Consider the following 13,735-nt stretch of genomic DNA (forward strand, 5'->3'; position numbering starts at 1 on the left):
ACTGCTTTTTGGTTATTTAGGATTTCTGAAATGTTGAGCTTTGTAACAGCATCAGTGTACAGCAGAGAGGATATTAGATTTTCTTTTGATATTAATCCATGTTGTTTCACAGTTGTATAGTCGTTTCATCTTTCATTTTGAGTATTTCACTATATTAATTTTCATTTTGTGTTTTAAGATTATTCTGCTTCTTTTAGTATTTGTTATTAATTTATTTTCCCATTGATTACCCATAGGGACTCTACCTGTCTGGGGATTTTCACCTTATCATCACTCCTATTATAAAACAACACATAAGAGAGTGAATTTGTTTCATGAGTTGTACTTAACACAGCTGGGGCCATTTTAAACCTGCTGGTTTTTGCTTCCAATTATTTCATAGACTAGAAAGCATCTATACTGAAATAATGGCATCCATGGTGTAATGAAACTAGTTAAAATGCCTTGGAGCATTTGGATCATATTTCTGGGATTCACCAAATTTATGCCAGAAACATAATGACCAATATTTTTTACTCAACTATTTTTGTTATTTTAAAATAATATGTATTCATTTATAAATAAGTTTTTAATATCTGAATATGCAAGTTTTTAATGTTTGAGTATGAACAGAAATGAGACCCAACAAATAAAATATAACACGTTCTGATAATACCTGAAATATGTTTTCTTAATATCCTGGGGCTTACATCATTGCCTAATATCGGAATAGCTGAAATCATCAAGATAAAGTGAATGATTTGAATTTGTAAAAGAATATAGTGGGGATTTGTCATTAATTCCAGTTAACTTTATCAACAAAATAAGAAGTAGAAATAGTCAAATTTCAATTGGTCTCATTGTGTCTTAGATTGTAGAAATTAAATTTTTAATTTCTGATTGATGTTCACTACCCTTTCGATGCATTTCAATTGTTTGTAGACTGGCCTTTTGGTTCAGTTTTGATTTCATATATATATATATATATATATATATATATATATATATATATATATATTCAATTGCTCTGTAAGAAGAAAGGACTTTAAAACAAAACAAACAATGACAAGAAAACTCATTCTTTGTGCTTGGAAAAACTTAAACAGATAACACACGGCAAAGTGGCATGATTTCCTATAGACAACTGCTCATTTTATAATAAGATGTGATATCCATCTGACAGCATTGGAATATTGAGCAGAGTGGGGACAGAATATGGGTTTTACCTATATTGGTAAATACCTATATGGATATTTATATGGGTATATGGGTAATACCTATAGGTATTACTTACACTTCATGGAGTCATAAGTATTATAGTATGGCATATAGTAGATGTTCAATGAATTCTACTTAATCCCACAACTGGGGCAAACATGGAGATAATCAGGCAAAATGAGAATGTTGAACACATTTTAAATGGCAGGAATCAGACTTTAAGTGTTTGGATTCATTGTTTTATTTGCAATGTTTTGCATTTTCATGGCATAAAGTAAGTAGACATGTACTGTACATAAGCTAAATGTAAATTAAGATGGCACCATTGTATGTTGTCCATATCAACAATATCTTCTACTAACTCATAAAAGAGAGAGGTAGTTGAGTATCCCACGAAGTTTACGTAAATTCTAGTTCAGACAATTACCAAATACTTATTTTTATCAAGAAAATTATATTACTTGTACTGCACCTTTCACATCTTTCCTTTTGTAAACAGATTCACTTGATTTTCTCATTTAGCAATGAAAAGAACTTTTGCTTTCTACTGAACTCTTATGTTATTTGGGCTGAATCCTGACAACTAGACAATATCCATTCAGCCTTATCAGTAGACTTCTGAACCATATTTATATTATCCTTAATAGATAATAAAGCTTATTCCAGAATTATATGCTGTAGTTTTAAATGCGCATTATTTTTTAAAATTTTCTGATATATAACTATGAAATTTTTCTGCTGCCAAAGAACTGTGACATGATCTACTGATATATATGAAAATTAATCTTTTTATTTTTTTATTAATTCTGCTATTCAACAGACATCTATTGAGTAACTGCTGTGATCTAGGAATTAAAAAATAAAAGGAGTAAAACATTGTCTTTGCTCTGAAAGATTGCAGTGAGTTTTAAACACAATAACTTTTTTTAACTCTCTTACTATATATATATATATATATATATGTATATATATGTATGTGTGTGTGTATATATATATATATATATATATATATATATATATATACTCTCAGTTTTAAATTAATGTCATTATTTCCCTGAAATATATTTTTAAAAGTATCTCCTTTTTTGAAATAGTGCTGGAGACTTTATCTTTCAGTAGGGTAATAAAATTCTAAGATCTATTACTCTAATTATAAGAATGCCAAGTTTAAATTTATCCTTTGATTAATTTAGAGGGAAATGTACTTTTTCATCCTTAAAATCACACTTCTTCTACAGGCAAAGGTGTTAATAAAATATAGTTGCAAGTAAAACTTGATATTTGTAACTATATGAGATCAGCATATTTTCTATAGTAAAAAATGCTTTAAAAACGTGGCACATATTGATAATGTTGACTAATAACATAAAAGACAGTTCCACTTATATAAGGATCCACTTAAAAGGGGCATTTTGAGTCATAATATTCTACAAAAGAATGTTCAGCCTTCACCCTTTGAAAAGACATTACATAGACATGGGACATAGATGTTAAACTCTGGCTAAAATAAATGTTTGACTTAATTGGCTTTTAACTCCAGATGATGCTGACCTTTATTATATATAATTTTTTTCTTAAATTGAAAATAATTCATATTCTAAAAGTTTGGTTTCCTTTCATCACAACACAGAATGTTATTATTGGGCTTTACATTTCAGGCAAGACAGACTGTTATTTGTAACTTAATAATTTCTAAAACACTAATAATTTACATATGGGTGAATATATGAGCAGGCTATTTCAAAATTTCAACATAATATTCAAGCAAAATTTTTTTTTGAAAAATAATGCATTTAATGACTTACTTGAATATTTTTGTGCAAATCTATTTTTAAGATAGATTTTTTACTGTTAGAAAATGCACTATTTTATTTGTAGTTAGGCATCAGTGGTAACCATCAAGCTGGTTCAAAAAAGATTTTTCCAACTTCTCTGCAGCTACTTAAGCAAATAGCTCACAAGTAATTACTATAATGTGAATGCACTAAAAAATTGAAACCTGACAAAATATGTAGATCTCAGGAATAAAATTTATAACAGCACTTTTTAATTAAATATATTGATTAAATATAAACAATTGTTTTTGAAAATAATAAATATATTGATATAACCAAATCATATAATTAAATGTAATCCACTGTTCATATGGCAGTTTGGAAACATATGGGCAGTTTGGAAAGCTAATTTAGAACCAAGCAACAGGATATAAGCTTAATAAAACAGATACATTTAAATAAAGGTTTCTGTGGAAATTACATGAGGGATACACTGTCTGTATTAACCAATTTCTTCATAAAATTAGAAATGTGACAGTTTCACCATTACCCACAGTGATAGTTAACTTGGTGTTTTTACGTAGTTTTAATTTCTTGCTCAATATGAATTGATATAAGTGACTATGCATTGCTTTACCAAAGAAAATAAACCAGTAGGGGTTATTAAAATAAAAACTTAGATTTTCCCATTTTCAAAACATTTATACACTTTGCTTTCTCATTTCTGGCAACAATAATATCTATTTCAAACCACTTATACTTTGCTAAAATTTCACTTAGCATCTTGAGAATGCAATTTTCTCATCTGAAAGATTATTGGATTCAGGCATTTTTTTTTGTTTTAATTTTTATTATTAAAAATAGAACTACAGCTTTTGTGAATTACTTAGGGAAATATCAGTGTTTGGCAGCTTTCCTCTTACCACACAACTCCGTTTGGCCTACTTCTTTCTATCATCAGTTGATAGATGTTCAAACAGTACCAATCAATGTTAACATTAGCTCAAGAAAAACAATTACAAAGTAAATCATACGGTTCAGGGTCTCCTGACAATGAACAATTTGCAATATTTTCACTGTTTGTATGATCTGTGTTATCAGGCTCTTGCATTAGTGTTGATAAGAGAGCATTGCCTTTATCTTCTTTGAGGTCTCTGCCTGATTAATTTTTCCCTTCTGAACTAGAAAATTAATTTTATTCTCCTACATCAGAATCACAAAACGGAAGAATTATAAAACCTCAAGCAGATTACTGGTGTTTATACTTTGATTGGAAAACTATCAACTTAAAATAGTATGTAGCTACCATATTTTATCAGTAATATTATACTAGCTATGTTTAAATTTTGTTTTCTGTCATAAGGCATTTTTAACATTACAACTTTTGTGACTATTGGAGAATTTCATATAATTTGGGGATAATGAGTACATATAGTTTTTAAAAAGTCAAACAGTAGTAATTTTGATTGATGATTCATTTGTTTACAGGGTAAGTCTTACAAAAGCTAATTCAATCTAATGCTTACTGATTTTATTGGCAGCTTTTTCATTCAAAGACAAAATTGAGCGAATTTGAAAAAATAATGTAAATACTCAGAACTGTCAATCTATTGCTGAAGGAAAATCAAGTTTGGGACTAAAGGGGCTATTACAAATAAATTACAAATAAACTGAAGTAGCCCCTAAATATGCCACCTGAACGTGGAGCAGATGCTAATTGCTTATAGAAATATAAATTAGGACTATGTTTTTCCACAGCAGAAACTATCACATTTTCTCCAGAACTCTGAAGAAACAGGGCCCTCTTAGAGAGTGGTTGTGATCTGCACATCAGTGTAGGAATGCTTCCTCACTAATATCTCAATGATTTCAGAACTTCAAAATGTGCTGGCATTTAGTACTGCTTACTGTGTTCTGCTCTTTCATCTTGTAAAAACTTGATGATAACCCATTCCTATCATTGGTGTTGGTGGAGGTATTACAAAAAGAGTATTTTACACTGTAGGTAGATGAGTTCAGGATTTACTTTGTGAGTCTGGAATTCTAATCTAAATGGAACAGGTGTAGTTTCAGAAATAGCACATGTTGGCCACCAGATACTTTCTATTTGTTTTTCACGTTAAGCAAATTGCCTAATACTATTACCCTGAATGTGGAGCAACAAAGGTACATTTCTTAACCATATGGCTAGATGCACATGATATGTTTTCTAAATATTCATTACATGGATGTAAGATCATTTGGAGGTTATTCCAAAAAAATTTAAAAATCCCCAAACTAATGTTACTAATTCAGGTGACAGCAACATTTACAGAATTTAAAAGTGGAATAAAACAAAACAAAAAAAATAGATTAGTGTCAAATGAAAACCCTGTGATTTCTGCATAAGAAATGCTTTAGCTGTTTGGGGCAGTAATTGGTTGAATGAGATGTAGGGAGTCACTGACCAGGTGAAAGCTGCACATGCCGAGACTTAAAATCCTGTGAGTTTCTGGAACATTGTCATGATGAGCCATTTTGGGGACAATACAGCAAATCACAGCTATATGATTAATCAAATCAGTCCTCTATTGTAAAACTACAAAAAGATGATGTCCACTGGCATATAATTTGGAATTGGATGTTTGCAGATTAATAAATTTATGTAGCCTGTGCCTTCTAATATTTTACCTGGAAAGAAATAAATTCATTAAGAATTGGGACAAAAGCAACATTCGATAACCATAAGAGAGTTAGAGTAGCCTCTATATATGGGGAAAGCTAATGATAAAGAGAATAAACTCATTAATAGTATGTAATGGAGATTGAAACTAATTATTGAGTACTTTAACATGATTCATCCTTACTTTATTACTAAAAAATGTAAACATGCTTTTAAACATTAAAATAACTGGCCAAAATAAATCACAGTAATTTTGGCTAAATAGCAAATAATTTCGTTGGAGACATGGAAGATCTGGGCTCTGTTAAAAGAAGATCACAGTATTCACTTTGGTACCATTGTTTCTTTATTTCCAGAAACTTAGTTTACAATGCTTACAAAAGTAGGTTTTCAACACCAGATAACAAGAATGGCTAACTCTTGAGTGCTGTGTCTCTGCCATCCTTCTCAGCTCTTTACATATATTAACTTTTTAAATAGCAACAATGACCTCTTGAGGCAGGTATTATTGTCAATGTCTCCCTTTTACACCTGAGTTAAATTATTTGCTTCAGGTTACAGTTCGTATAAGAGGAGAGTAGTCCACGACTTGACCCCTAACAGTCTTTTACCAGAACCTTGCTTGTCATTACTATGCAATACTGCCTCTATGATTGAACTTTTATTTAAAAAATAAAATTATGACACATGACCTAGAATTAGTTGTGACAAAAATAAATTGTGTAAAGGGAAAAAAAAAACTCATGTCTAATTTAATATTTTATTTTTAGTTTTGTATGTAAATGTCACCACTGAGCAATTGGCATGATGATACAACCGTACATACCTGAGGCACGGGTGGTTCTTTCAAGTGTTCCATGAACCTTCCCAGCTCGTACATAGTAAGACTAGTAATAGCATCTGTGTCTTTTAGGGAGTAGGACTCTGAGAACTCTTCCCACACAGTAGATTTTAGTAATGAATTTCAAACATTCTGCTTATCTCAAAATAGAACAAGAATTTTGCGATTATCCTTTTTAAAAAACTACTTCTCATATCAGATAGGAATGATCCTAGAAGAGGGGAGGTCAAACTATTATAACAAAAAGATCTCTCTTCTCCACTAGACTGGAATGATGCTCTCCTTTTTTCTTTTTTTTTTTTTTTTTCAATTTTTATTTCAGCCCCTGTTCCTGAATGGGTCAGAAGCACCAATCACCATCCATCTTTGCACAAACTTGCCAGCTAAGATCAGCATGGGTCTTCCCCCAACCTCTCTGTAATGTACTGGGAAAACATATCTTCATGTCTATTTAGGAGCATGTATATAATAAGTTATTTTTATCATCGTTAATAAAATTTTAGCCCTAGAGTAGATTTCTTAATATTTTTAACTGCAAACACATGCAAAAAAGTATCCAGTAATTTGACACAGTTCTATAAATACACCATATTGTATTACTGGCTTCTTAATGCTCCCTTGCTTAAAACTCTAACAGTAGGTGGTAAACACTTATTGGACCATCAAGATCTCCCTTAAATCTGAGAACTGGGGGGAACCATTTCAGTCAAATGAAATTTGTTTATCATGGATTATTAAAATGGATGCATTTGATACAAGAGCTAGGTGAGATAGTTGTGGTTTTGATTTGAGGAGCATTTGAAGGTTAGAGTGAAGTATCTGAGAGTTATGAATGCACCGGTTTCCCTTCTCCTCTTGATAAAAGAAATGGATGCTTGAGACAACATGCTAACCTTGCTGTCCATTGTGCATAATGCATGTGGATCACTGAATCACTCATGACTGCTGTTCTTGTTTAGAACATAAATTCTATCATATTCCTAGAGAATAAAAAAATGATCTGCACTTTCAAAAATATTTCTTGATGTGAGACAAGCAGATTGACAAAATTCCTTAAGCCTATAGTTTTGAAACTTGCATTGCTTACATTTTGATTGTGTGGACTCAGGTATTATTTAAAGCTTAGATTGATTTTCGTGCGGCAGCTTTTTCTTAGTGACCCTTAACTAATAAGCTTTAATAGGCAGAAAAATTTCAATTATTCTAATTAAAGAGTAGTATTGAACATGTTGACCAAATGTAGCTATGTTGTTAATCAGACAACAATGATTTAGTAAGATCGCACTTTTACATCAACCATTTACATAAGAAAGCTAAGTTCACCTGTTAATTTGTCAATGAACTAGAGTGGCAGGTTTTCCATAGTTTAAATTATTACAGTAAAATATTAGAAAAGCATAACTTGGATATGAACTCAGTCATATAGGCAAGTTTACTTTGAACTCAATAACCTGTGAAAGGATAGAATAATTTTGTCTGTATTTTTGTTTAAAGAGTCATTTTTAGAGAATAAAATTTTAATAATGTTTTTTTGATGGAAATCATGTTTAATAAGACTAAACAAAAAAGCAAACAATTTTAGTAATCTCTTTTTATCAGATTCAGGTAGAAGAGCGCCAAACTGTTTTGATTTCACAACAGGTTACTGTCTTGTGATAGAACTACCAGTTGGGGCCCCAGTTGGACACTAAAACCCAGCATGCAGATGTTAGTGGCCTGACACGATGTGCTGATTTAGATTTCTAGATGACTTAAAATATAGCTGGAGTTTTCCTTTATCTCAGGACTAAACAGACAAGGCTTTGTGAAACAATAAATTAATTTGCATCGACATTCCGGTGTTGGTGATAATTTGTGGTGACATTATGCCTGTTGGTTATGATTGTGACAGGCAGGTTGTATCCAAATGGACGTTATAAGAGCCACATTTAATAGTCTTAGCATTGGAAATTTCTGCCTTGAGGAGAGCAGAAGTTTTTCAGCATGTACTTATTTTTTTTCCCTCCACAATTTTGGAGTAATTCACATCAATTCTATGCAGTTAAGGAATGACATGAGAGGATTATTGGAACTGGACAACATTACTAGTAGAGTGGAAATTCTGTAATGGTTTTTCTGCAGTGATGTGGGATAAAAAGCAAAAGGACACTAATCCTTAGCCTTTGCACATTCAGAATTTCAAGAAAGTAGATAAAAAGGGAAGTAGAAAACACATATGTAATTAAGCTGGTATAATTTTATCTCTTAAAAATATCCACAGAAAAGGTATGCTTAGTCTGTGACCACAATAAGAAAATAAGATGCAATGTATGCACACAATAAATCTAATGTACAGTCATTTACATATTGCTGTTTGAAATGTCTCTGAAGTGAAAAGATTATTCCATAAGTTACCAAAAGTTTTAATAACAATATCTCAACTACAAAATATCGAAGGCTCCTTTAATTCCAGCTTTTCTTTCCCCTGCTTACAGAGCTTATCTATCAGAGAGGTGGGATTATGGAAATATTTTCCAAAACTAAATTATCTGGAACTTCTTAACTGTCTTTATTGTAAATTGTTTCCATGATGGCACTGTAATAAAATTCCTCTTTTTAGACTTCTATTTCTCAAACTCTTGAACACATTAATATTTTTACGTAAATTTCTGATAGGGGTGCTAATTTCAAGATTTTTGGTAATGTGGTTGTTTCAGCAGAAGATGGTTTCTTTTCCTTAATTGCATGTATTCTATTTTTTAACTACAAAATGTATTTGAATGCTGTGCAAGGATTGAAAAAGTGAACGACAGCAATTTGGAAACGACTTACTTAGTATCACTTTTACAGATCCATTCACTGAGGCAATGGGTTCTAGTTATTCACAGTATTTTTAAAGCTTGTTTTTTGTTTTTTCCTTCTTCTTCGAATAGAATACTAAAATTAATTAAAGCCAGAAGGATCAGGAATGTGCCAAATTTGAGGTGATTATTTGAAAAAGAGAAATTATTAACTCATTCATCATACTATATTTGAGGTATTTGTACAAGAGTCTTTGATACACAGAGTGGCATTAGAATAGAATTATAAAGTCTATTAACCATAACGATGGTGTTCTATATGTTGATAAGATGAGATGATGGTCTTTAACCTTTCAGTAAATTTGTCACCCAATCTAGAAGTATGTGTAGCCTATGAAGCATTGTTTTTATTCATTTAACTTCAAAGTATTAAGAATGAATTAGTTTAAAAAATATTTGAAGTCCATTATTTAGTTTCTAACATCCCAAGAGAGTAGTCAAGAGACTGGAAATGTTTTAACTTAGTGTGAATGTATACATACTTTACAGTTAAACCAATCATTGCTTTGTTACTGTCATGGCCTTAAAGCACAAGTGCTGAGAAGACATAGTGATTTGCTTAATTAGCCCCTATTCCTTTTACAGGGGAAGAAATAAGATTACTCTTGAACAATGACATGTTATTTGAATTATATTTAATCTTTTATTACTCTGAAAACATACCAACACACACACACACACACACACACACACACACACACACACACCTTGAGGCAGATATGGACACAGAAATACTCCCCTCATATGTGAGTACATTTCTTCTTAACATAAACCCAATGTTAATAGCTCTGATGGCATTTCTCTCTGATGGGAAAAAAAAAAATTAAAAAAAATGAAAAGACGCCATTATAGTTAGGAAGGTAAAAGCTGTACTTTACAGGTTATGGCCTGTACTAAAAGTCGATTAAGACTGCATTTGTGTGTGTCCTCTACCTAGTCTTTTTGATACCAACTGACTTCTTGCAGACAATGTATATACTTTCATTCTGACCAATAAAAGGCAACTTGCTGAGTTATGGTTTGACTGGGTGCTTGACATGTGGTGCTGTTCCATTAAAACACTTATAAAAGTGTTACTAGGCAGGTTTAAAAGAATTTAACTTGTGTTGCTTGTTTTAGATATGCTTTTAGATATGTTGATGTCCTACTATTCTAAAAATATAAACGTGCAACGTTAGTTCACATACAACAAGTTCCCATATATTACTTTTATAGTACCCATGTAAAAAAAGAATGATAATGTATTCCTAGTCAGTATATAATCCTGTTCTGATATTACCAGGCCGCTTTTGTAGACATAGAAAACACATTATTCGTTGTTCAATTGTAAAATGCTTCTTTTCTATCAATTATTGCTTACAAATTTTTTAGAAAGCAATCATTGAGTGGTCTCTCTCCCCACTTCACCACTCTATGATACGTGCATGTTTGATTCCTTTTCTGTTCTTTCTTTTATTATTAAAAAATTATAGAAAATAAAACATTTGTTTTCAGTTAAAAAATGACAACCCTGGTAGTTTATATTCAGTTTTACTTCTGTAAAATAGCCAAATTGATATATATTCCAAACAAATTATCATGTGTAACTATATGCTAAAAATGATGAAATGTGGCTTAAAATAATCTTCCTTATTGTGCTACAGTGTATGAGTAATTATAAATGTAATTTATACATGTTCCTATAATATTAGCTTGGGGCAAAAGTAACTGCAGTTTAAAACGTTAAAAAAAATTGCAAAAACCTCAGTTACTTTTGCACCAATATAATACCATTATTCTGTAGGTAGCATTCACAATACAGTATATTCTATTACTAATTTATGAAATACATTTTTGAGATCCATCATAAGGCACTACACAAAGTATTATTATTAAAGAATTATTGGGATAAAGTTCCCAATTGAAAGCTGATCATTAAAGGTATTAATTAAAATAAGTGTGTTACAGAGTAGATAAGTTCAATATAGTAATATCTTTCAATTTTGATTTTAAATTAAGTTTTTGTACATGCAAAATAATTTGGATCAAGAATTAGGTGATTCACTTCAGAAGATTTAAAATAGCCAAAATAATATTGCAGTGTATTATATTAATAATTTATCAATAATAATTATTACTGTTAATAACTAGTAGGACATTTTACATTTTCTCCCTGTGCTAGTGATTTAAGTTGAATGGGAATTTAGCAACATATGTAGGGATCATCTTAATATCTATCTTTGCTGAAAAGTGTTAAAAACACAATTAAAACTTGTCCTCATTAAAATGGACTTTTGTACACTATAATTTGAATTAAGTAATGCCTATATAAAGTATTTAAAAAGTTGTATATCAAAATGTATAACGTTCCGTTTTTGGCTATATTTTGTAAAACAGTTTTGGTGTAATCAGTATAACTCTCACGTATGTCAAATCAAGTATTCTATTTATTTAATCAGATATATACCTAATGTATTTGGAAGCTTATTACACTCATATAATTGTATATATTGTGGCTTCAAAAGTCTGTACTTATCCTTGCTTTAAAGAAGTAGTATGTGCATTTCTTTCCAATTTATTTTAATTAATTATATTAAGGACAACATCCTCTACTAAATGTACCTTAAAATTCACAATAAAGTTTCAGAAATTATTTTGTACAGTGTTGAGATTTTGTGTTCAATTTGTTTGTGAACATTTTTTTTTTTTTTTGAACTAGTTCTCTGGTTTTCTAATAAGGAGTCCCCAAACTTAATCTTATTGATAAAATGACGAGTTAAAACATGTGGTATGATGAATAGCCAGCCCTTGTGTAAACAGGAGGCTGTTCTCCTAAGTGATTAGCTGCTCACACCTGTGGAACATTGGCTAAAAGACACCAAATGAATGAGCTCTCGCCTCAAATCCCTAGTCACACTTTATGTCCACTTGCAGCATTGGAATGTCAAGTAATTTGCACTTTAACTAGGTGTTCTAGACTGCAGACAACCAGTTTCCTAGAGGTAATGTGAAGAAAATGTATGCAGGTCTGTTAATGGAACTTTTTCATGCTGTATTTACAGAAGTTAAATAGATACTTACGACTAAAAGTTTGGCATACATTATTTTTGACATCCCATTACAGTGTAAGGCTAGACCCTTAAATATAGTAAACATAAATATCCACATTTGCTTCCGGTTAGCTTACAGGGACAGGCTCACTTTTTTTGCTAATAATATTCATTTATCTGGGCTGAGGACAAGCCTTGTGCCATCATGAGTTCACCACAGTATTTTATGCTGCCCTTGAGGCCTATAGGGATGCATGTCCCAAACTATTTCCTCAGACAAACACATGGGCTGGGTAGGAATAAATATGAGTTTGCTATGTGTTTTATGTTTAGGTTCCCTACTATAGAAAGTGGGGAGTTGAATTGAATTTTCACACGAAATAATCTTTTCAATTGCAGATTATTTTATTTATGTACTTGTTTAAAACAAGCAAAAAAAAAAAAAAAAACATTGCTGTCATTAAAAGGTCCAAACATTTTTTCACATGAAAGAGTTCCATGTTGTGATGATACTCATTTGAAAAAGCAGAGATGAAAACTCACAAATCATAAATGAAGAATGAATGTTACAAAATTGCTGTTCATCTTAAGTCACCTCTATTTTAACCCAGAGAGATTTAGCCCATTCTGTCCTATTTGCCAGGTTTTGTTTTCCCTGATGTCTTTCCCTGAAAAACAGTAAGTTGGTGAGGTCCTTTCAACAATGTAATTGAATGAAAATATTTTTAGCTTGCATTTACGTTTTGATGCTACACAATAAATAGAACTTTTTTTTTTCCACTTTCCATCTATGTGGTGAAAAGTATTTTGAACAATAAAGTTGTCAAATCTGAGGACCAACAGGAGCTGGGCAAGTGGCTTATTGGTATCTTAGTTAAATATTAAACAGCCAGGTTTAACAACTTGCTTTTCACCACTGGAGAAGAGAAAATTGGTTCCAAATATGGATTTGCCCTTTTGATTATTTCTTTGAAATTATTACATATTTTAATGCTATTTAGCAGTTCTATCCATTCCTTAACATTTTAATATATTTTCATGAGATATAATTCCTTACAAATATGTTCCCATATTTTTATTCATAAATAGTGCATATATTGTTACTATATTAAAACAGATTAACACAACAAAATATGCAAATCATTTTCACCACTTAATTTCACTTCAGACATTCATTCTGATATTAATTTGGAAGGTTATGTAAGTATTATTAGTCACATTTCAGAAGAAGCAAGTGATTTTTAACTGAGAAGTACTAAAGGGGGTGGAAGGAATGAATAGTATGCCTAACAAGATATTCTGAAAAACAAACCAGTTACTTTAGACTATACTTTTTTTATTATTTGGTGACTTAGAAATAATGTGGTTAATCTCAGAGACGTATGAATATG

The 13,735-nt window shown here is 31.0% G+C and overlaps 1 protein-coding gene across 10 annotated transcripts in view; it reads left to right on the plus strand.

The window, feature by feature from the left end:
• PCDH9 (protocadherin 9) overlaps positions 1 to 13,735 on the plus strand; it is an 899,210-nt gene that overhangs the window by 18,295 nt on the left and 867,180 nt on the right. Inside the window, exon 3 of one of the 10 annotated variants that reach the window (XM_081046846.1) lies at positions 6,798 to 11,954. The exons of the other annotated variants lie outside the window; for them this stretch is intronic. Within the exon in view, the coding sequence (XP_080902972.1) occupies positions 6,798 to 6,896 (99 nt within the window). The 3' untranslated portion in view covers positions 6,897 to 11,954. Of the gene's footprint in view, positions 1 to 6,797; positions 11,955 to 13,735 lie in introns of those variants that run through there. 10 annotated transcript variants of the gene reach the window in all.

The sequence above is a fragment of the Rhinolophus hipposideros genome, assembly GCF_964194185.1.
Source record: "Rhinolophus hipposideros genome assembly, chromosome: 4".
NCBI lineage: Eukaryota > Metazoa > Chordata > Mammalia > Chiroptera > Rhinolophidae > Rhinolophus > Rhinolophus hipposideros.